Raw genomic sequence first — 22339 nt, 5'->3', positions numbered from 1 at the left:
CTTGGTCAGTAGTGGTGCTACCGAGCCACTCCTGCTGATGGACTTTGAAGTCCATTGCTGCAATCAATGCTTCTTGCAAGTGATTTTCAACATGGAGGAGTATTGATTGATCAGCTGAGGGAGGGCAGTAGATGGTAATCAGCAAGAGATTTCCTTGCCCATTTTTGACCAGAACTCATGAGACTTCATGCGGTCCGGCGTCAACATTCAGGATCCCAGGGTCACTTCATCCCTTTTGTATTCTGCTGAGCCACCACCTCTGGTGGGTCTGTCCTTCCGGTGAGACAGGACATACTCAGGGATGGTGATGGAGGAGTCTAGGACATTGACTGAAAGGTATGATTCTGTGAGTATGACAATGTCGGGCTGTTGCTTGACCAGCCTGTAGGACAGGTCTCCCCATTTTGACACAAGTCCCAGATGTTAGTGAGATGGACTTTGAAGGGTCAACTGGGCTGGGTATGCCATTGTCTTGTCCAAAGCTAGTGCCGAGTTCAATGCCGGGTGGTCCGTCCTGTTTTACTCTTATTGATGTTTCTTGTAGCAGTTTGTTACAACTGAGTGGCTTGCGAGAACATTTCAGAAGGCAGTTAAGTGTCAATTGCTGTGGATTTGGAGACACATATAGGCCAGACCGGGGAGGACGGCAGATTTCCTTCCCTAAGGACATTAGTGAACAGATGGGTTTTTACAACAATCTGATAGCTCCCTGGGCAACATTACTGATACTAGCTTTTTATTCCAGATTTTTATTTGATTAACGAAATTTACATTCCGCAGCTGCCATGGTGGGACTTTTACTCATGTCTCTTGATCATCAGTCCAGGCCTCTGGATGGCCCGTCCAGTAACATAACCACTATGTTACCGTACTTAGCTTCCGAAGAAATCCGGGGGCAAGGTGGAAGCCAAGCCGGGGATAGGGGCGGCAGCGGGGGGCCATTTGGTCAGGGATGAGGCAGCAGCGGGGGGCCATTTGCGAGCCGTTGACTGGGATGGGGAGATTCAGCATGAAAACACTACCAGGCCAGGTACAGCATGGATACAAAAGCAAAATACTGGATGCTGGAACAAAAGCGGTAAATGCTGGAAATCTCAGCGGGTCGGCACGGGAAAAACCAGCACGGGTTAGCTGCAGAGTAAACTGTAGAACAACACGTTACCCTGGAAACCCAAATGCTCGGGCATGCGCAGAACGGGGCCTCAGTTTTGAGGCGCTATCAATAAGCTCCACCCACAGAAGCTAAGGCCTTTCTGCGCGGCGCCAAATTCAAACATAAAATGGCGACACTTCGGATTTTTTTTGGAGCTACTTTGGCTTAAAAAATTGGTCGTTAATCTTAAATAGCGCCAAAAAAAGGCAATGTGGAATCTTGGGCCCTTGGAACTTTTGTTTATTCCCCCTTATAAAGCGGGCATTTATGGTTTATGTTTTTCCCAATTGATTAGCCTGAAGAGTAGAGGATTCATTTAAACCTGTATTATGGATATTTGAACTGAGTTTGAGGAAAGTTAGGACAATTGGGATTCTCATTGAGTTGTCAGCCAATGATGCTCATTCTTCAAAAATCTGACTGGCTCTGGGAGTACATCCCCCTCCTCCCTTAAGTTGATTGGTGCTCTGAGAGGCTGTAACTTCTGATTGGGTATTGAGGACCGTCACTCATTATCGAGGCTGCCACACCCTGGATTATCCCTCAGTATAAATACAGGAGTTTGAGGTTGGTTAAATCTCAGTTTGTTGCTACAACAAAGGTTAGATTTGTGAAAAAGAATCAAGATGGCTTCTCAAGTGCATCAGAACTACCACCAGGACTGTGAGGATGCTGTCAACAAGCAGATCAACATGGAGCTCTATTCCTCCTATGTTTATCTCTCCATGGTGAGTTTTGCATTTTAGACCACTTCACAATGGAGATGATGTAATGTGAATTTATTAAATTCTGTTATATCCAGCCCACCTATTTGGAGTATCTTGAATCTTAATTCACTTTCTTGTGCTCCTTTGAGTTTTTGTTGAAGTTTATTTGGAATACATTCTGTGCTCAATACATGGAACTCATAATTTGTATCCTCTTTCTAATGCACTCCTTTGACTTTGAGGGTCTATAATATTTAAGCTAGACCCTTTAAGAAGGATGTAAGGAAGTATTCTTTCCTGCAAGGGTGGTGCCAATCTGGAACACTTTTTTCCCCTGCTCCCACCACTGAAAAATCAAGTCTTTGATGTTGGGCTCTGGTTTTTCATTGGGTAAGGATATCAAAACATTCTTTCCTTGCACATACAAGTTCAGTGAGACTTTGAACCCTTGAAAGAAAGTCAAATTTGAATTTATGTAATGTACACATAGTTATGGGTCTGCTATGCAATACCAAACTACCTTTTTTAAAATGTCTTCATAGTCCTTCTACTTTGACCGGGATGATGTTGCCCTGCGTCACTTTGCGGAGTTCTTCAAGGAGCAGTCACATGAGGAACGTGAGCATGCTGAGAAACTGATGAAATTCCAGAATTGTCGTGGAGGACGGATCATCTTGACGGATATCAAGGTTGGATTCAATAAAGGAGTGGCCTTCTGTCTAGCTCCCCTTTGACTGATTGTTCCCAGTACATTCTGAAGCAATTGGTTCCAATTTACAACACAGGCCATTTGGCCAAACTGGTCTTTGTCGGTGTTTATACTCCAGCGAGCCTCCTCCCACCTTGCTTCATCTTGCCCTCTCAGCATATCATTCTATTCCTTTCTCCCCATGCACTTGCCTAGCTTACCCTTAAATACATCTGCTATTTGCCTCATCAATGTGACTCCAGTGTTTGTGATAGCATAATGGCAATTTTATATTCTCACACATGGGTTCATGGTAAAGTAGACTTTTGATTGAACCCCTAATTTCCATCAATACTTTTTAATGTTTGTTTAATCCATTGTAAGTGCACTGTTGGAATTTTCTTTATTTCCAGAAACCAGAGCAGGATGAGTGGAGCAATGGTCTGGATGCGATGCAGATAGCTCTGCAGATGGAGAAGAATGTGAACCAGAGTCTGCTGGATCTGCACAAACTCTCCACTGAGAGGACAGATCCTCATGTAGGTTGTTAATAATTTAATGTGGGCTTTTGGGTAAGTTGGAGGCTGTGGCACTTTGCTGTTGTTGGGGCTAATTAAAAGATCTCCATGCCTAATAGATTTGAGTTGGTGTCTCCCTATGTACTTTTTGTTTGGGAAGGGCTGGGGAAAGTTGGCCTACTTTGGACAGTGACTTGTAAAAGTGTTCTTGTGATCCCATGATCTGAGCACCTAATGATGCAATTGAGATTGATGGAATTACTGCATCACTTGACTATCCTCCAGTTCAAGAAAATTAAAATCCAAATTCTGAAGGGAAGCTGACATTCCTTGATATCTGCTGCTGGACATAACTAGTTTCCCTCTTTCAGTTGTGTGACTTCCTGGAGACCCACTACTTGGATGAACAAGTGAAGATGATCAAGAAGATTGGGGATCACATCACCAACCTGAAGAGACTGGGAGCCCCTGACAATGGCCTGGGAGAGTACCTGTTTGACAAGCACACCCTGGGGGGGAGTGACTAAACTGACTGGATCAAGCACTTTGTGTTTAGTACATGTATTTATATAATGGGTACCCCTGTCCTGTAGGGAATGATGGCTTCTGACTTTGTACAAAGATTTGAGACATTTCCTCTTGTGAAATGTAACATAACTGTAAATAAACTGTACAATATTGGACTGGGTTTTATCTCCTTGTATATTTGAGTGGTTGCTTATTATTCAGTTAAAATAATGTGGTTTACATCACACCAGAATTAGCTGGAGCTGTGCAACAAATATAGGATTTAATCCTATGAAATTTGTTTTTCCTCTAGTGTAATGTCAATGTATTGAATTGAATGGTAAGACACATGTTGCAAGGTTTAAAATTTACATTTAGACCATTAACAGCCCCATGAGCTATTGACTGAGGGTCAAAGCATAGGCAGAGGTACAGTTTAAGGAGACTCTTAAATCGGTTTAGGAAAGGGAATGTGTGAACTAGACAGCTGAATTAAAAATACCTGTTCCCACTTTTGAACATTCTCTCAGCCCTTTGATAAATGACAACTCCATACAACAAAATACAAGTTGCTGTAATGTGTGTTACACAAGGAGTGTTTCCCAGTATGTTGAGTTTCACCTCTTCAGACAGTGAAGAAAGTCCTGGGTTAACTTCCTATTTAATAATTGCACTGGCCCTGGAGTTAGCAGGTTGTATTCAATAGTTGCTGCAGATCCTGTTTGGTTATTATTGCAGGTTGTTCAGTAACTGAACTCACCACTGGTGCTGTAGACGTTCTGTTAAGCTTTGTAGGCAGAGCTGCAACTGCTGTACAGACCAGCAATGTCTGAGTGCATTGAACCCCAGGGACTACAATTGGGTGAGGAGGGAAAGCAACAGGTGACATCAGCTTGCTGTCACAGCTTCAGTGGATACCTGCGTGTGGTGGTTCTGGGACAGATTTTCGTCTGCTCAATCTCATGGCTGAATAACTTGCCAACATGACTGTGGCTCACATGAATAAGTAATTAGGTAAGTTATTGAATGAATACCTGTGCAACTGTACTCCAACATATCTTCTGAAAGGAGTATATTTATTTCATTAAAGGCACAAAGCAAAAGGCCCAAGCAGTTAAACACACACCTCTGGATAAACATTTACCTCACCCCCAGCTCCAATGCCTAATACCTCAATTCATCAACCCAATGTATCCATTTGTATTTAGACTCATTGTGCATTTCATACCAAATAGCAATTAATCTGTCCAAATCCACAGGGCTCTCCATTTCTCTCCTTCACCCCGATGAATGGATTCAAATGTAAATGCTACAGCTGTAATAATCCAGTGTTTACAAATTTGTTTTAGGAATTTAGCTGAAAACTGTATTTGTTGCAATTAAACTGCCATCAGCCATTCCACGTTAATGTCTTTGCAACTCTCAAAGGCACTTTTTGGGTATCGATGTTGCAATATTTCATATATTGATGAGCGACAATTCCACGAGTCGGCCTGGGTTTGCGGCTGATGGGTTTGGCAACTTTCTGTTTCTGACAAAGTCTCAAGCTCACTCGATTTGAAAAACTTCACAGGTGCCCGTGTTTTAAGAATGACATCGAATTCACAGCACAGAAAAAGACCATTCAGGCCCAACTGGGCCATGCTGTGGTTTATGCTCCATGTGAGCCTCCTCACTCCCCACTTCATCTAGACCTATCAGCATATCCTTCTATTCCTTTATCCCTCATGTGTTTATCTAGCCTCCCCTTAAATGCATCTGTGCTCTTTGCATTCAGAGTTATTACTGTGGGTAGCTCAGTAACGAAATGTACCACTGCTGCTATAGACTTCCTGTTGAGCTGTGTGGGCAAAGAAGCAAGTAACTGCCATACAGACCAGTAATGTCTGAGCTCAAGGCTTCATTTATTGCCCATCTCTAATTGCCCTTAAAGGTGAAACGCCTTGTAGCCCTGAATGCCTTGCTGGGCCATTTCAGAGGGCAGTTGATAGTCAGCCACTTTGCTGTGGGCTTGGAGTCACATATAGGCCAGACTGGGTAAGGACGGCAGGTTTCTTTCCCTAAAGGAGATTAGAGAATCACATGGGGTTTTATGATAATCTTCTCGTTCCATGATCACCTGTAGTAGCTTTTTATTCCAGATTTATTTCTTTAATTAACTGAATTTAAATTCTGCAGAACCCGTGGTGGGATTTTGCCTCTGTATCAGTAGTCCAGGCCTCTGCATTACTTATCCAGTAACATAACCACTATTCTATCATACCCCACGTAGGATACACGATTGGGCGTGGTTCTGGGACCCCTCCTACCCCACGTCATGGCTGACTAACCTGTGAACACTCACTGACTCGGCTCCCACATGAATAAGGAATTGGGCAAGGAATACGTGTGGGACTGTACTCCAACAAAGTATAATCCTCCTGAAATGAGGAAATGTATTTCACTAAATGCATAAAGGTTATTTATGCATTGAGTGAATAATGCATCATTCACGAAATGAGTTAAATTGTCAAGTCAAATAGATACTTCTCCTGAAACTTTCACACCCCTCATTCTCCGCCCCGCCATGTCTGTTCCATCAATTTATAAATCCAATACCAGCAGCTCCTTCATAAATGTACCCAGTTGTATTTTGTCCAATTGTGCATTTCATACCAAATAGCAATCATCCTTTCCAATCCTACTGGATATCTCTTTGTCCCCTTCTTGTCCATGAATGGATTCAAATGTTGTTGATGCCGAAGCTCCAATAATCCAGTGTTTACAAGTTGATTTCAGAACTTTGCTGAGAACTGCACTGGGTGCAATTAAATTGTCTCATTTAGTCTTTCCATGTTAATGTCTTTTTAATTCTTTCCAGGCTGTGGGTGCCGCTGGCAAGGATGGCATTTATTGCCCATCCCTAATTTTACTTGACAAGATGATAGTGAGCTGCCTTCTTGAGCTGCTGCAGTGCTTGTGATGAAGGTACTCCCACTATGCCGTTATAGAGGGAGATCAATGATTTTGACCCAGTGCCAATGAAGGAATAGCGATATATTTCCAAGTGAGGGGAAATTGCAAGTGATAGTGTTCCCATGTGCCTGCTGCCCTTGTCCTTCTAGTTGGTGGAGGTCACGGGTTGGCAAATGCTGCCAAAGAAGCCTTGCTGAGTTGCAGCGGGGAATCCTGCAGATGGTACACACTGCAGCCATGGTGAAGGCAATGAATATTGAAGGTGGTGGGTGGGATGCCAATCAAATGAGCTGCTTTGTTCTGGATGTGTCGAGCTTCTCGAGGGTTGTTGGAGCTGCACTCGTCCAAGCAAGTGCAGATTATTCCATCACACTCCTGACTTGTGCCTTGTAGATGGTGGAAAGGCTTTGGGGAGTCAGGAGGTGTGACACTCGCTGCAGAATACCTGGCCTCTGACCCGCTCTTGTTATCACAGTATTTATGAGAGTGGTCCATTTATGTTTCTGTTCAATGGTGACCCCCAGGTATTAATAGTAGGAGATTCGGCAATGGTAATGCTGCTGAAAGCAAGGGCAGGTGCTTAGACTCTTGCTTGTTGAAGATAGTCATTGCCTGGCACTTGTGTGGTGCAAATGTTACTTGCCACGTATCAGCCCAAGCCTGAATGTTGTCCAGGTCTTGCTGAATGTGGGCATGGACTACTTCATATTCTGAGGAGGTGCAAATGGAACTGAACACTGTGCAATCATCAGTGAACATTCCCACTTCTGACCTTATGATGGAGGGAAGTTCATTAATGAAGCAGCTGAAGATGGTTGGGCCGAGGACACTGTTCTGAGGATCTCCTGCAACGATGTCCTGTGGCTGAGATGATTGACCTCCAACAACCACAACCATCTTCCTTTGTGCTCGGTATGACTCCAGCCGTGGAGAGGTTCCTCCTTGATTCCCATTGACGTCAATTTTATCTGGGCTCCATGATGCAAACTCGGTCAAATGCTGCCTTGATGTCAAAGGTAGTCACTCTCACCTCATCTCTGGAATTCAGCTCTTTTGTCCATGTTTGGACCAAGGCTGTAATGAGGTCTGTAGCCGAGTGGTCCTGGCCAAACCCAAACTGAACATCTGTGAACAGATTATCGGTGAGTAAGTGGCATTTGATAACACTGTCGACGACACCTTCCATCACTTTGCTGATGTTTGTGAGTAGATGATGGGGCAGTAATTGGCTGGATTTGATTTGTCCTCTTTTTTTTGTGGACAGGACATACCTGAGCAGTTTTCCATGTTGTCGTTAGTTGCCAATATTGGAGCTGTACTGGAACAGCTTGGCTAGAAGTGCAGTTAGTTCTGGAGCACAAGTCTTCAGCACGACAGCCGGGATGTTGTTGGGGTCCATACACTTTGCTGTATCCAGTGTGCTCAGCTTGATATCATGTCAAGTGAATTGAATTGGCTGAAGACTGGCTTCTGTGATGGTGGGGACCTCAGGAGAAAGCTGAGATGGATCATACATGAGGCACTTCTCGCAGAAGATGGTTGCAAATGCCTCAGCTTTGTCTTTTGCACTCGCATGCTGGGTTCTGCCATCATTGAGGACGGGGATATTCATGGAGCCTCCTCTTCCCATTAGTGCTTTAATGATCTCCCACAATTCACGACTGGATGTGGCAGGACTGCAGAGCTTTGATCTGACCCATTGATTGTGGGATCGCTTAACTCTGTCAATCAACAAAAATGTTTCCATTGGCTGAAGGGTCAATAATCAGAGGGCACAGATTTAATGTGATTCGCAAAGGAACCAGAGGCGACATGAAGAAAAACTTGTTAACTCAACGAGTGATTAGGATTTGGAATCACTGCCTGATAGGGTGGTAGAAACAGATTCAATAGTAGCCTTCAAAAGGGAACTAGATAAATACATGAAGGAGAAAAAATTGCAGGGTTTATGGGGAAAGAACTGGACTAACTGGATTGCTCGTTGAACGAGCCGGCACAGACTCGATGGGTCGAATGGCCTCCTTCTGTGCTTTATTATTCTGTGATTCTCTGAAGACCAGCACTGTGCACAGGACTCCAAGTGTTGTCTAGCCAAGGTTCTGTACAAATTTAACATGCTGCACACGGATGTGGTTCAGCTGCAGACATTCCTCGCTCTGAGCTCAGAACTGCGGTAATGGTTAACTGTTTACGTACGCATCACAAAATATATCAGGTCAATGTTCACCCCACTCCATGCAATAACATAAGAACATAATTAGGAGCAGGAGCATGTCCAATGGCACCTTGAGCCTGCTCCAACATTCAATAATGTCATGGTTGATCGTCAACTGCACTTTCCCGCCCTATCTCCATATCCTTTGATTCCCTGTGCTGATACCTACTGACTCAGGGACAAGGGTGTTAGCAACTGAGGCAAGGTTGATCAAATCTTACATTTATATGTTGCCTTTTGTTCAGGACAGCCCAAAGCATTTCATAGCTGATGAAGTTCTTTTGAAGTTCAATCACTGTTTTGTAGCAGCCAATTTATACACAGCAAGGTCCCCATTCGGTCTGTTTACAATGGGGAGGTCTGGATCTGGATGAATGTACACAGGTGGATTTGTAACACTGCTCCAACTAAAAGACACAGTCAGCACCACTCACAACAAATGCAAAGTCATATATGTATGGAGGCTCAGATTGTGATTCCCTTTCCAAATGTATTCATTCACAATACAGGGAGGGACAAGCAATGAAGGGCCGCAGCAACTGAGGAATGTGCCCACAGTCAGTCAGTGGAGAGTCAGGTTGTGGATATCACCACCAGTTTAAATATACCTCATGGAAATTAGTGTGAAACCTAAATTTGAGGTGGTTCTGGTTTGTAGATTTTCAAAGTTTCTAAAAATCAAAATTATTCATGTCCTGTTCAAAGATGCAGCCTGGATTTTAGCCTGCTGTCCATGGCCAGATTTGGCACAATCACCTCAAGGTGGTCCACCTCTCCCTCTCCACGGTCAAATATTATTATTTGAAGCTCATCATGGATCAGAACAAATCCAAACCATCTTTCTCCAGTCTTTATCGCCTCCTCTGACATCACTTGCACCCACCATTTTCTCTTGACACTCAGTGTGAGCTCATAGACTGCTTTGAGTATGCAGGTACAGCAGGCGGTGAAGAAAGCAAATGGCACGTTGGCCTTAATAGCTAGGGGATTTAAGTTTTGGAGCAGGGAGGGCTTACTGCAGTTGTACAGGGTCTTGGTGAGCCTCACCTGGAATATTATGTTCAGTTTTGTTCTCCTAATCTGAGTAAGGACATCCTTGCTATTGAGGGAGTGCAGCGAAGGTTCACCAGACTGATTCCCGGGATGGCAGCACTGACATATGAGGAGAGACTGGATCGACTGGGCCTGTATTCACTGGAGTTTAGAAGAATGAGAGGGGATCTCATAGAAACATATATAATTCTGCCGGGACTGGACAGGTTAGATGTAGGAAGAATGTTCCCAACGTAGGGGAAGTCCAGAACCAGGGGTCCAGTCTAAGGATAAGGGGTTAGCCATTTAGGACCAAGATGAGGAGAAACTTCTTCACTCAGAGAGTTGTGAATCTGTGGTATTTTCTACCTCAGAGAGTTGTTGATGCCAGTTCATTAGATATATTCAAGAGATATGGTCCTTATGGCTAAAGGGATCAAGGGTGTATAGAGAGAAAGCAAGAAAGGGGTACTGAGGTGAATGTTCAGCCATGATTTTATTGAATGGTGGTGCAGGCTCGACGGGCCGAATGGCCTACTCCTGCACCTATTTTCTATGTTTCTATCTTAACCCCTACATAGTCATCTCAGGTGCTTCTGCCTCATATTCTTCCACATAGGACAATGAGGCCAAAACAAGGAAAGAGAAAAGATCCAAAAAAGTCAGGTATGTCCGCTTCATGTCTCTTACACTCGGGATGTCTAACCTCCCAATGTCCCATGGTTCAATGAGTGTTAGCATTCTAGAATATGGTGTCACAATAGGTCACTGTTGTTATGTATGGAGAAAGAGTCAGACTGAATACTGTGAGCTCAAAGTAAAGTGTGACCTTGGTCTTTCATTGCAGGTCTCCAGAGTGCCTCTCCAACCTGTGAGGCCTCCTTAAATACCTGTGTTGTCAAGGGATAAAGGGATCCCTGGTACTCCAGGGGATGAGCCCTCTGGTGGCTGTACAGTGTATATACAAGTTTACATATATAACAACACTCCCCCCCCAAAGTGAACAGTGTAACAATTTACAAGATGAGTCAATCTGGGGCCCTTCTTGCCATGATTAATCGTCTCGGAGTGAAAGCTGGTATTGTTGAATCAACTGTTGGGCCCTCGCTGGGCGGCTGTGCAGCTGGCCTTGCTGGGCTTCCTGGTCTGGTGGGACCTACTGGGCTGCTGTGTATGATGGGTTCTGCTTTGTGGCCAACCGTGGTGTCGGTTGCCACTGGTGTGTATGCTGGGGGGTCAAAAAAGGTGGGGTACAAAGTGGGTTGCTCAGGATAGCCCATGAATCTGAGTTTGATTTGGTCCAAATGTTTCCGGTGAATGAGTCCATTTGAAAGTTTGATCCGAAACACCCTGCTCCCCTCTTTGGCCACAACAGTGCCGAGACGCCACTTGGGACCTTGTTCATAATTCAATACAAACACAGGATCATTGCCTTTAATCTCAAGTGACACATTTGCGCTATCATGGTATGTACTTTATTGAAGCCGGCTGCTCTCTACCTGTTCATGTAGATCAGGGTGAACTAACGAGAGCCTTGTCTTAAGTGCTCTTTTCATGAGCAGTTCAGCAGTTGGGATCCCAGTGAGTGAATGGGGTCTCGTGCGGGAGCTAAGCAGGACTCGGGATAGGCAAGTTTGCAGTGAGTCTTCCGTGACCCTCTTCAAGCCCTGCTAAATGGTTTGCACTGCTCTCTCTGCCTGATCATTGGACGTTAGTTTAAATGGGGCAGATGTGACATATTTGATCCCGTTGCAGGTCATGAATTCTTTGAACTCAGCACTGGCAAAACATGGCCCATTGTCGCTCACCAGGACATCGGGTCGGCTGTGTGGGGCAAATATGGCCCGCAGGCTTTCAGTAGTGGCAGCGGGCATGCTAGCCGACATTTTATCACATTCAATTCATTTGGAGTACACATCTACAACCACAAGGAACATTTTACCCAAGAAGGGGCCCGCATAGTCGACATGTACACTAGACTACGGCTGGAGGGCCAAGACCATAAACTTAGCGGCGCCTCCCTGGGCGCATTGCTTAACTGCGAGCATGTATTACATCTGTGCATGCAGGACTCTAAGACAGCATTGATACGTGGGATCTGGCTATCGCTTTCATCATTACGATGCCTGGATGGGTGCTGTGGAGGTCACTGATGAAGGTGTCTCTGCCCTTCTCGGGAAACACTACTCGCTTGCCCTACAGATGGCAGTCTGCCTGTATAGACATTTCATCTTTGCGCCGGTGGAACGGCTTTATCTCTTCCTGCATTTCCACTTGGACACTGGACCAGCTCCCATGAAGCACACAGTTTTTGACTAGGGACAATGGCCCCAAGTTTCCATATGATTTGCTCCTGATTTTTAGGAGCAACTGGTGGAGAACGGACTATCTTAGAAATTGCAATTCTCCACATTTTGTTTTCTGCAGTTCTAGTCAGTTAGAACAGTTTCACTTTGGAACAGAATTTTTTCTTCAAAAGGGGGCATGTCCGGCCACTGACTCCTGATTTCCAAGTTTCCACAGTGAAAACGTACTCCAAACTAACTTAGAAGGGAGCAATTGAAGATTTTTGTAGAACTGAAAAAACCTTGTCTACACATTAAAAAATCAGGCGCAGGTTACAAATTAGGCGTCTGGAATGAGCTGGGAGTGGGGGGAAGGGAAGTCATTAAATTCTACAATAAATCCTTATATATACTTATACAAATATTATACAAATAAATCCAACCTGAATAAACATTTATCAGCAAAGAAAAGATTAAATAAACCATCTTCCTTCCTGTGTGAAAGTGCTTCAGGCAGGTTCAGTCAGCTCAGCGGTGTGGCGTCGTTCCCACGAACGGGAGGGAGGGAGGGGCAGGCAGGCAGTACGCAGGCATTTGTGCAGCCTTCCACTTGAGGTGGAAGCCTTAAAGTCAGCTCAGCGGTGTGGCGTCGTTCCCGCGAACGGGAGGGAGGGAGGGCTCGACCAACCGACCGACGGCAGCGGGGGGGGGGAGGCAGGGAGGAGGAGGCAGCCGTTCCCGACGGCAGGGGGGGCGGGGAGGAGGCAGTGAGAAGGTGCAGGAAGCCTCAGAAGTTGAGGCAGCCATTCCCGACGGCAGTGGGGGGAAGCCGTCGGGAAATGGCTGCCTCAACTTCTGAGGCTTCCTGCACCTTCTCACTGCTGTAAGAAGCCTCAGTGCTGATCGTGGAAGGGCAATTGGTTTTATTAAAAAATGTTCAAAAATTAAACAGCTACAAAGAACGACAAAAATGGCCGAGTGCCAATGTTTCCTTCACACTGTGCGTGCACGAACGCTCCAACGCGCACGCGCAGCGTTGCCGTCACGAAAAAAACTAATTAAAATGGTACCCGCCCCCTCCCACTTAAAAAATCGGCACGAGAGGTAGGCTCCGCCCCCTGGGCGCCGTGCCAAGCTGCCATGGAGCTGCAGGGCGCTTCAGATTCGCGCGTTTTTTTTCAGGCGCGATTTTCGGCGCAAAAACCGGGCGCCCAGCTCGGAGGGGCGCCTGTTTTGTAGCGTGTGGAAACTTGGGGCCAATAAGTGGTCCTGGCTCGTCCAGGTTTTGATCTGCCGGGCAGTGGCGGATGATTGCTCACTCTCAAATGCTTCCATAACCATGACTAAATCTGCAGGCTGCGCCATTTCCACCCCATGGTGGACAATGGCAGCCTACTGAGAGCATCAGTGCAGTTTTCTGTGTCTGGCCTGTGGTGGATGGCAAAATTGTATGCGGATAAAGTGAGCGCCAACACCCCTAGATGCGGGCCGATGCATTAGTATTTATCCCCTTACTCTCGGAAAACAGGGATATAAGTGGCTTATGGTCAGTTTCCAATTCGAGTTTAAGCCCAAACAGATATTGATGCATTTCTTTAACCCATAGACACACGCTAACATCATGCTATAGGCTCTCTCAGCCTTAGACAGACTCCTAGATGCATAAGCAACCGTTTGCAATTTCCCAAAATCATTAGCTTGTTGCAATACACACCCAACACCATATGACGACGTATCACATGCTAGTACCAAATGCTTACATGGATCATACAACACAAGCAATTTGTTTGAGCATAACAATTTTCTCGCTTTTACAAAGGAATTTTCTTGATTTTTGCCCCATGCCCATTCGTCCCCTTTATGCAGTAAGACATGCAGTGGTTCTAACAGTGTGCTGAGACCTGGTAAGAAGTTACCAAAATAGTTCAGGAGTCCTAGAAACGACCGCAGCTCTATCACGTTCCGTGGCCACGGTGCATTCTCGATTGCCTCCATCTTCGAATCGGTGGGCCTGATGCCTACCGTGATCCTCCTCCCCAGGAACTCCACTTCAGGGGCCAGGAAAGCGCACTTCGAGCATTTTAACCTGAGTCCCACGCTGTTGAGTCGACTAAGAACCTCCTCCAGGTTCTGCAGATGCTCGCCTGTGTCCCGACCTGTAACCAAAATATTGTCCTGGAAGACCACAGTGCGTGGGTCCGACTTGCGTAAGCTTTCCATGTTTCTCTGGAATATCGCCGCCGCTCATTGAATTCCACACGGGCATCTGTTATACATGAAAAGACCTTTGTGCGTGTTGATGCAGGTGAGGCCCTTCGATGATTCCTCCAGTTCCTGCGTTATGTAGGCGGAACTCAAATCCAGCTTCGTGAACGTCTTTCCTCCCGCCAGCGTTGCAAAGAGGTCATTGACCTTTGGTAGTGGTTATCGGTCCTGCAGGGATACACGATTGATAGTTGCTTTGTAATTGCCACAGATTCTAACGGAGCTGTCTCCCTTGATAACTGGGACAATAGGACCGGCCCACTCGTTGAAGTCGATCGGTGAAATGATGCCCTCTCTTTGCAACCGGTCTAGCTCGATCTCTACTCTTTCTCTCATCATATATGGTACTGCTCTCGCCTTGTAATGGATGGGTCGTGCCCCGGAATTAGGTGGATCTGCACTTTTGCTTCTTGGAATTTGCCGATGTCTGGTTCGAAGAGCGAAGGGAACGTGTTTAAGACCTGAGCACACGAAGTGTCATCAGCGGACGATAGCGCTCGGATGGCGTCCCAGTTCCAGCGTATCTTTCCCAGCCAGCTCCTGCCGAGCAGCATGTGACCATCACCTGGTACCACTCAGAGTGGTAGCTTGTGCACCGTTCCATCATAGGAGACCTTTATGGCAGCACTGCCAATTACAGGAATCAGTTCCTTTTTGTAACTTTTAGTTTCGTGTGAATGGGACTTAGGACTGACCTTGAGGCTTTGCTGCACCACAATTTTTTGAAAGTCTTTTTGCCCATGATGGACTGGCTCATGCCCGTGTCCAGCTCCACTGACACCGGGAGTCCATTTAGTTCAACATTCCGCATTATCAGGGGACATGTAGTGGTGAATGTGTGCACCCCATGTACCTCTGCCTCCTCGGTCTGAAGCTCTGGTTCGTCGTGATCCGCCATGGATCTGTCCTCCTCTGCAACATGGTGGTTTGCAGGATTAACAGGATTTGCAGCTCACCTGCACATATGTTGGAGGTGTCCCATTGTTACACTGCTCTTGCAAACGTACCGTTTGAAGCGGCATGAATGGAAACGATGATCACCCCCGCAACGCCATTAAGTTATCAATGGCCTTGCATTCATCACCCTTGGTGGTGGACTCTGAGACATCTGCGGACGTGCAGCTGCAGGCATGTGTGATCTGCCCTGTACGTTGTGATTTGAAAACAACATCACTTTGTTCACAGTACTTGTAGCAGCACTTGTGTGCTGAGAAATTTGATTAGTATTGTCAATGGTGGCAATGAACGCCTGGGCTATCGCTCTGGCCTTACTCAAGGTTGAGGTCTCTATAGTCAAAGGTTTGTGAAGTATGGTTTCGTGGCCAAAGTCTCTGAGCATGTGCTCCAAATGTCCTTCAAATTCACAATGTCGTGCAAGGCGTCTTAGCTCGGCGATATAACACGCCACTTTCTGGTCTTCAGATCTTTTGGAGGTGTCAAACCGGTACCTCGCCATCAGAACGCTTTCCTTTGGATCCAAATGCTCCCGGACCAGTGTGCACAAATCATCGTATGATTTCTCCGTGGGTTTCGCTAGAGTAAGCAGGTTTTTCATAAGGCCATACGTTGGTGCCCCACAGACGGTGAGGAGAATCGGCTTTCGTTTGGCAGCGTTCTCTTCTCTATCCAGCTCTTTGGCTACGAAGTATTGGTCGAGTCACTCCACAAAGATTTCCCAATCAGCTCCCTCCGAAAATATCTCCAGGATGTCCCCTGTTCACTGCCTCCTTGGATTTGCTATCTGTAGCTTGTCGCCAGTTGTTTTGTATGGAGAAAGAATCAGACTGAACACTGTGAGTTCAAAGTAAAGTGTGACCTGAGTCTTTTATTGCAGGTCTCCAGAGTGCCTCTCCAATCTGTGAGGCCTCCTTAAAAACCTGTGCACCCAAGGGATTATGGGATCCCTTGGGACTCCAGAGGATGTGCTGTCTGGTGGCTGTGCAGAGTATATACAAGTTTACATATATAACAAATGTCTTGCGCTATTCTGTAACATTTCTAGAGTGCGGTCAGCTCAGGATTAGAACTGCCCTAAAAATGTTGTTCAATTGACTTAACTAAAGTGTTACCAACACAAATCAGGCACTTAAAAAAAAAACTTCCCTGCCACAAACCGCTGGAGTGGAGCTACATTACAGGACAAACAGGAATCTGTTCAACCTCCGCCGCCTCCAGACCAGATCCAAGGTCGTCCCATCCTCCGTCACTGAATTACAGTACACAGACGATGCTTACATCTGTGCACACTCGGAGGCTAAACTCCAAGCCATCATCAACACCTTCATCGAGGCATACGAGAGCATGGGCCTTAAACTAAACATCCGTAAGACAAAGGTCCTCTACCAACCTGGCCCCGCCACACAGCACTGCCCCCCGGTTATTAAAATCCATGACGAGGCCTTGGACAATGTGGACCATTTTCCATACATTGGGAGCCTACTGTCAACAAGGGCAGACATCGACAACAAGGTCCAAAACCGCCTTCAGTGCAGCCTTCGGTCACCTGAGGAAGAGGGTGTTTGAAGACCAGGACCTCAAACCTGACACCAAGCTCATGGTCTACAGAGCAGTGGTGATACCCGGCTCCTATATGGCTCAGAGACATGGACTATGTATAGCAGGCACCTCAAAACACTGGAGAAGTACCACCAACATTGACTCCACAAGATCCTGCAAATCCATTGGCAGGATAGGCGCATCAACGTCAGTGTTCTCACTCAGGCCAACATCCCCTGCATCGAAGCATTGACCTCGCTGATCAGTTGGTTTTAAATTTTAAACTGAATCCAAATTGTCAGGGTGAGATTTGATCAGCAGTAGTTCCTCCTATCGTTACCTGGCTGCTTTCTCCATCTCTTCAGCCTGTCTTCCCCTTGCTGTGCAGCACTTGGCCCAAGTTGCTGCTGTTTGTATCAATCTTGTTTTATATTTCCCAGCCTCTCTCTGCGCTCAGCTCTAACACGTGTTCCAGCCTTCAGGCTTCAAAATGCTTCCAATTTCAGTTGCAATCTTGGAAATCCCATCGGTCTCACTTGCTGATTTCTCGTCTCTCACTAGAATGTTGTTGCTCTGAGCCCCATGACCTCCTGAATACTCTCTTCATTGGCCTAGAACAATATTGCACTAGATCTCAACTTCCAAAGCTGTCACTTATTGGTCTAATGAAGAGTTGGATAATAGAGACAAGTATCTATCGGATAAACAATTGGAGACTTGCTCACAGTGTTTTGAGCTTCACCTGAGTTTTGTCCATACTGAAATTCAGAGGTTATTCTCAACTTGCCTACAACACATGAACACGGGCGTGTCAGTCCATCTTTTCCTTACTTCTTCCTTCAATAGTGTTCCACCTTTGATGTGCTTTCTGAGCCTGTTGTTTCCTGTTGATCCCACAGTGTTCTGATCCGATGAGGAACGGAAGATATCCATGGAGCCCCAGCACCATCCTTCCCTGACCAGATTTGTGGAAACATTAGTAACTCTCAGCTCAGAAATATTTACTGGACATCGTGTTCTAACAGAAAACATTCACCACTCTCGTTGCCTCTTTCCATTTGTGCTTTTCCCGTGGACAGTCAAACATCAAGAGAGATTAATCATTCGCAAACACAGGAAAAAACTGATATTCTCTTCACACCAGTGGGACAATGTCTAGACAACCAACACTGCACACATTGTTTCTCTCTCTCTTCGCGCAATCCTTCCAATCCCTTCAGCTTGACACAAACGTCCTGCCCTTTACCCTCTGCGGATAGACCAGATTACCACAGCACATGTAAAATACATGGAATGTACTGGTACAAATAGGTGCCTCCTCAGATATTTAAGACATTAACGAAAACACACTCAGTTAACCATCATTTCAAGTTTGCATGAATCTAATAATAGGGGTGAGACAAACCTAATATAAAGGGACCTGGATAGGTGTGCTGCTGGTGGAAAATGGCATTTAATGTGGGAAATACAAGAGAATGAGACTAGGGTGGAGAAATCAACAGTGGGAATATAAACTTAATAGTTCTAGGCCACAAGCCAGCAACACAGTAGATGCGTCTGGGGATCCCGGAAGCGGATAGCGTGGAGATTTTACACATGATTGAGATAGATATCGGCGTCTGGGTGACTGAGAACTTTTAGTATCAGGGATCAGTCAGATGGACTCAGTGAGTAGCACTCTCATCTCACAGACAGAAAATTATGGGTTTGAGTCCCCACTTCAGAGAATTGAGCACAAAATCTCGGCTGATACTACAGTGCAGAAATGAGGGCATGTTGCACCGATGGAGATGCCATCTTTTGGATGAAATGTTGAACCGAGGCTTCGTCTGCCCTCTCAGGTGGACAGAAAAGATCCCATGGTCTCACGACACTATATCGAAGAAGAGCAGGGGAGTTATTCTGCCCAATATTTATTCCTCAAACACCATCACTGAAAACAGATTATGTGTTCATGATCACATTGCTATTTGTGGGACCTTGCTGTGTGCAAATTGGCTCTGCATTTCCTCCAACAGTGACTGTACTTCAAAAAGTACTTCATTGGCTGCAAAGCACTTTGGGACATCCTGAGATCATGAATGGCGCTATATAAATGCAAGGCTTTCTTTTTGGACTACAGTCTGTCTCATTGTTACTGCAATTTCATGGTAACAAAACAAGATCTGAACATCCCACGGTCCCCTCCACATTCGAGCTCCTGTGTGCACAGGTGCTCACTAAACTTGGAAGTGATGGAGTATCTGAGCACTTGTGTTTGACACATTCATCACAAGCACTTTCCATTCAAAGGACCCACTGTCGGTTGCTTAGCACACTCACTGATCTGTTTGGATGTTGCATCAAACCCGCAGATACCTGCAAATGACCAACGCTCAGAACCATCCAGAATTATTGAAAAGACGCTGACTTGCAAACAATAGAGGATGTCAAGGTGGCCATTAACTGGTCCAGGCAGAGCACGGTCGATGAGGTGTTTTCTCTGTCTGCCTGCCTCTCTTCTGCGGCTATGTCCGTGCCCGGGTGTCCCTGGAGAGGGAGCATGCTGTGTCTACTGGTATGCTGGAGGCTTTCTGTGACCGGTGGTCACCAGAGGGACTGGAGTGCAGTGTGGATAAAGGGAACAAAATTAAAATTTTTAAGGTTTTTATGTTAGTTTTGTCATAAATTTGGAACTTATTGTTTATTCCCCCTTTATAAAGGGGGCACTTATGGTTTAAATGTTTCCGATAGCTGATTTAATCATCCCAATTAGGGCAGTAGGCCCAGCTGCGAGTCGGCATGGGCCTCTTCTCTGCTGTAACCATTCTATGATTCTATGAATTGATTAGCCTAAAGAGTAGAGGATTCAATTAAATCTTTGATTCTGGATATTTGGTGTTTGAGTAAAGTTAGCATAATTGGGATCCTCATTGAGTTGTCAGCCAATGATGCTCATTCTTCAAAGATTTGATTGGCTCTGGGAGTCCATCCCCCTCCTCCCTTTATTTGATTGGTTCTCTGACAGGCTGCAACTTCTGATTGGGTAATGAGGAATGTCACTCATTATCGAGGCTGCCTTGCTTGGATTATCCTTCAGTATAAATACAGGAGTTTGAGTTTAGCTGAAGCTTAGTTTTGTGTTTCATCAAAGTTACGATTTCTTTTTAAAAAAATTCATCAAGGTGGTTTCTCCAGTGTGGTAGAACTACCACCAAGACTGTGCAGATGCTGTCAACAAGCAGATCAACAGGGAGCTCTATTCCTCCTATGTTTAACTCTCTATGGTGAGTTTTGCATTTTAGACCACTTCACAATGGAGACTATGTAATGTGAATTTACTAAATTCTGTGTTGTATCCAGCCCACCTACTCTGAGTATCTTGACTCTTAATGACTCACTTTCCTGGGTGCTTTTGAACTTGTTGTTGAAGTTTATTTGGAATACATTCTGCACTCAATGCATGGAATTTAGAATTTGTGTCCTCATTCTAAATCACTCCATTGAATTTCCGTACCTTGCCTTTTCAATGGGGGATGTAATCATAAAATTAGAGCTAGCCCGTTTAGGTGGAAATCAAATTAGTATTTCCTGCAAGTGTGGTGGAAATCTGGAACACTTTCTTTCCCATCTCCCTCAAATTTTAAAGAAGACTTTGATGCTAGGCTGTAGTTTTTGTTGGGTATGGGTATGAAAAGATTGTTTCCATGACAGTATATACCAGTTCCTTGAGATTTTGGACCCTTGAAATATAAAGCAAAACATTGAGGTTGAAGTTATGTACTGTACACGACACCCAAATACTCTTCTGATGCCTCTGCAGTCCTTCTACTTTGACTGGGATGTTGTTGCCCTGGATCACTTTGCCGAGTTCTTCAAGAGGCAGTCACATGAGGAATGTGAGCATGCTGAGAAACTGATGAAATTCCAGAATCGCCGTGGAGGACGGATCATCTTGGCGGACATCAAGGTTGGATTTGATAATGGAGTGGCCTTGTCTCTGGCTCCCCTTAGACTGATTGTTCCCAATACATGCTAAAGCAATTGGTTCCAATTTACATCACGGGCCAAACTGGTCTTTGTAGTGATTATATTCCAACAAACCTCCTCCCACCTTGCTTTATCAGCATATCATTTGATTCCTTTCTCCCCATGCACTTGCCTTGCTTCCCCTTCAATATATCTGAGCTATTTGCCTCATCAATATAACTGCAGTGTTTGTGATAGCAAAACTTAATGGCAATTTGATAACATACAGGTTCATGATAAAGTAGACTTTTGATTGCACTCTGAATTTCCTTCAATACATTACAATGTTTGTTTAATCCATTCTATGTTCAATGTAGAATTTTCTTTCTTTCCAGAAACCAGAGCAGGCTGAGTGGAGCAATGGTCTGGAGATGATGCAGAGAGCTCTGCAGATGGAGAAGAATGTGAACCAGAGTCTGCTGGATCTGCACACACTCTCCACTGGGAGGACAGATCCTCATGTGAGTTCTTAATGATTTAATGTTGTCTTTTGGGTAAGTTGGAGGTTGCGGAACCTAGCTCTGCTTGGGCCTACTTAAAACATCTCCATGCCCAATAGCTTTGTGCAAGTGTCTCATTGGCTTTTGTGTGGGAATGGATGAGGAAGTTGGCTGACTGTTAAATGTGTCCCAGGATCTGAGCACATTGTGCAATAAGTTTAACCTAATGATGCAGTAATTCCATCAATCTCAATTGCACCACTTGACTATCCTCCAGTTCAAGAGGATTAAAATCCAAGCTCCTGAAGGGGAAGCTGACATTCCTTGATATCTGCTGCTGGACATAACTAGTTTCCCTCTTTCAGTTGTGTGACTTCCTGGAGACCCACTACTTGGATGAACAAGTGAAGATGATCAAGAAGCTCGGAGATCACATCACCAACCTGAAGAGACTGGGAGCCCCTGAGAATGGCCTGGGAGAGTACCTGTTTGACAAGCACACCCTGGGGGAGAGTGACTGAATTGACCTGAGATCAAGCAATTGTGTACAGTATTTGTATAATTAAAAATATCATTTAGGGAATGATAGCTTCTGACTTTGTACAAAGAGCTGTGAGACCTGGGTGCTTGATGTGAAATGTAAATAAACTGTTCAACATTGGACTGGGTTTTGTCTCCTTGTATGTTTTTGAGTGGATGAAAAATGAGCAATTAACTTGTTTTGCATCAGACAAGAATTACACTTGAGTTGTGCAATAGTGTGATGGGATTCAACCCCATGCAATTTGTTTTTCATCTGGTGTAAAGGTCATGTAAGTCGCATATTTAGACATCTGTTGCAAGGTCTAAAATGTTAATGGTATGAACAGCCACATAAGATATTGACTGAGGGACAAAGCATGGTCAGATAGGATTTAGAGAGGGAACAGTAGAGCTTGGGACCTAGACAGTGGAATTAAAAAAAAAAAAAACCTGTTCCCACTAGTGCATTCGCTCTGCCCTTACATAAATGACTACTCAATACAGCAAAATCCCAGTTGCTGTAACATGTTTATACTCGGACCATTTCT

At 45.1% G+C, this 22339-nt stretch overlaps 1 protein-coding gene and 1 pseudogene across 1 annotated transcript; both read left to right on the top strand.

Moving 5' to 3' along the window:
• The first annotated feature begins 1779 nt into the window (after positions 1-1779).
• LOC139262677 (ferritin heavy chain, oocyte isoform-like) lies at positions 1780-3593 on the top strand. Its single transcript, XM_070877827.1, has 4 exons — positions 1780-1881; positions 2403-2549; positions 2962-3087; positions 3438-3593. The coding sequence occupies exons 1-4, from the start codon at positions 1780-1782 to the stop codon at positions 3591-3593; spliced, it is 531 nt and encodes a 176-aa protein (XP_070733928.1).
• Positions 3594-18372: 14779 nt separating this feature from the next.
• LOC139262676 (ferritin heavy chain-like) lies at positions 18373-21790 on the top strand (annotated as a pseudogene).
• The last annotated feature ends 549 nt before the right edge of the window (positions 21791-22339 follow it).

The sequence above is a fragment of the Pristiophorus japonicus genome, chromosome 4 (genome assembly GCF_044704955.1).
Source record: "Pristiophorus japonicus isolate sPriJap1 chromosome 4, sPriJap1.hap1, whole genome shotgun sequence".
Classification (NCBI taxonomy): Eukaryota; Metazoa; Chordata; class Chondrichthyes; family Pristiophoridae; genus Pristiophorus; species Pristiophorus japonicus.
Note: the sequence above shows the minus strand (reverse complement) of the source record. Positions and strands in the feature narration are given on the sequence as shown.